Genomic DNA, 2,308 nt, shown 5'->3' with positions numbered 1-2,308 from the left:
GCCTGTCCTGCAGAAGCGACAACACACACCATGTAGGGGCTCCCATGAAGGGGCCTGTCCTGCAGAAGTGACCTTTTCTACACCCTGTTAATTCTCCTATTATTAGCCTTCAGATGAAAGTACAGTATAACAAGATACAGGATTTGTAGCCAGACATATGTTCAGCTTTCAGTCTTTTTGCCTTTAACTTGTCTGGTTGGCTCCTTCCCAAACAGTTATAGGAAAATGACTCAAACCACTAAAGCATTCTCAAGTTCAGGATTCTTATAAAATCAAATGTACCCTTTCTATATAAACCAGCAACCAATACATAATCTGACCAAGGAGTAATAAAAGCTATATACCCCCCACCACTTCTGCTTAGAGCTAGAAATAACCCAACCTTTCTTTATTTAGTGAATTTCACCAAATTCACAGATACCAGCACAATGGACTGCTGCTGAGGACAGGAAAGAATTGCTGATGCACACGCTGCTATGGATGAGGCGAGACAGACGCTCTATAGAAATAACTAACTAATAATAACTAAAATAAGACAGAGTCCACACATACTTTATGATCTTTATATCATATTTGGGCCAAGAAAGCCAAGCAGTAGTCACCAGGGGCTGAACACAAAGGATCCCAAAAGAACATTTTTGGACATGGGAATCTCCCCACATGTGGACAGTGGTGGTGATTCCCCTACAGTAATAAGCACTAGCCTCAATTCACAGGCCTGTGTGGGTAGACAATCGATCAGAATACATACAGATTGCACCTTATTAGGAAAACATCCCAGAGTTAAGGTTTGAGAATCAGATTGTGTTCAAACTGCAGCCCCTCAGCATGTTGGTTATATGACCACGAGGTACAGAACCTTCCGAGTCTCATTTTCTTGACTTATAAAACAAAGCTAATAATGGTGGAGGCTGCTGGGGAAACATGAATAAAATAATGTACCTAATTGTTTACTGTAATGCCAGACAGTCAGAGAACTCTATGAACGGTACTTAGTGCGACCTTTATCCCTCACGAAAGCTTAGCGGACTGTCTGGGGGAGGAGATTTCTAAGCGGAGTTGTATGGTTTCTCCTCTAAATGGGAAATAAGCGTTTTATTGGAGAGCTTGTGAAGAATACTGGCGCCTTATAAAAATGAAGATATATCTTTCACTTCCTCAGCAAAATTTTATTTCCTCTATGAATTCTTCTCAATTCTTTGTCTAAATATTGATGGCTCCGTGGTTATATGTTTATCTTTCTGGAGCAAATAAGGCCATGATGGATAAACTTGAGTTCCTGGAAAATAGAGGAAAATGTGAACAAATAGATAAATAACATATAGAACCTGCATTCCAGTTCCTACAGTAGCACTTATTCATCTAGACCATGAACGGCTATTTGCACCCAGCACTAATGGTCCCAGGAGCTGGAGACTAGGTAGTTACCAACAGAGGCAGAAGATGTCATCCCGAGGGAGCTTGTGTGCCACATTCTGTCAGGGTCACTGAGCCAGGTCTCTGTCCCTCCCTCCCACAGAAATTCAAATGGCATCTCTGTCTGCCGATCATGCTCACTGGCCCTGTGATGTCTACTTAGAGGCTCTGGCACTGAGTTTCATACACACTTCTTTAATAGCTATTGATTGATTTTCATAGGACCGAGGGTTGAACCCAAGGACTTGAATATACAAGGCAAATGTTCTACAGCTAAGATACATCCCAAGCCCCTTTTTATTGTGAAATGATTGCTCAGAAATTTTCAAGGAGACAGATGGTCTAGGGCACCCTTCAGTCAGCTGTCTCTAATTGCAAAATTTTATATAAGTCTCATTTATCAAGGCTAAGAAACAGATCTTAGTATACTATCATTGCATGGAAGACAAGCTATATTTAGATTTGAATCCACACTCCTTAATGACTAATCAAAACTCTTTTCAGCTCCTTAACCTTCTAGTACCTTCTTAGTTAAAAAAAGAAAAAATGTTTTTTTTCTCTCTTAAAACTTGAAGTTCAGGACCTTTTTATGCTGGAATGGACTCCCCAAAAGTTCATGAGCTGAAAATTTATGTTCCTCTGATTATCTATTTTCTTCTGATAACCAGTCTCTTCCCTGAAGTCACCTGAGTTCCAGCCAGACTAGCCTAAGAATGATCCATGACTTCAGCTTGTCCCCGAAAGCCAGCTCCCAGGCAGATGTTCCTCCTCTTACACTGTGTGTTACTGTTAACATCCTAATACTGTGACTGTGACAAACATGGTGGTGAGTGCCTGCAATCCCAATACTTAGCTAAGGCTGGACTACTCTGGGCTACATACTGGTATTTAG

At 40.9% G+C, this 2,308-nt stretch overlaps 1 protein-coding gene across 4 annotated transcripts in view; it reads right to left on the bottom strand.

Annotated features, from left to right (window-relative positions):
• Window positions 1-547: 547 nt before the first annotated feature.
• The window catches only part of LOC116097830 (zinc finger protein 671-like), a 35,540-nt gene continuing 33,779 nt past the window's right edge, over window positions 548-2,308 (bottom strand). For 2 of the 4 annotated variants that reach the window (XR_004121574.1, XR_004121576.1), the window contains exon 4: window positions 1,192-1,279. Coding sequence is in view for 1 of the 4 variants with exons in the window: in XM_031380568.1 (XP_031236428.1) it covers window positions 1,179-1,279 (101 nt within the window). In the remaining 3 variants the exon portion in view is untranslated. Of the gene's footprint in view, window positions 1,280-2,308 lie in introns of all 4 variants that reach the window. The other 2 variants (XM_031380568.1, XR_004121575.1) reach the window with 2 other exon arrangements.

This window comes from Mastomys coucha, unplaced genomic scaffold, assembly GCF_008632895.1.
Source record: "Mastomys coucha isolate ucsf_1 unplaced genomic scaffold, UCSF_Mcou_1 pScaffold2, whole genome shotgun sequence".
Classification (NCBI taxonomy): Eukaryota; Metazoa; Chordata; class Mammalia; order Rodentia; family Muridae; genus Mastomys; species Mastomys coucha.
This window is presented reverse-complemented; position numbering and strand designations above follow the sequence as displayed.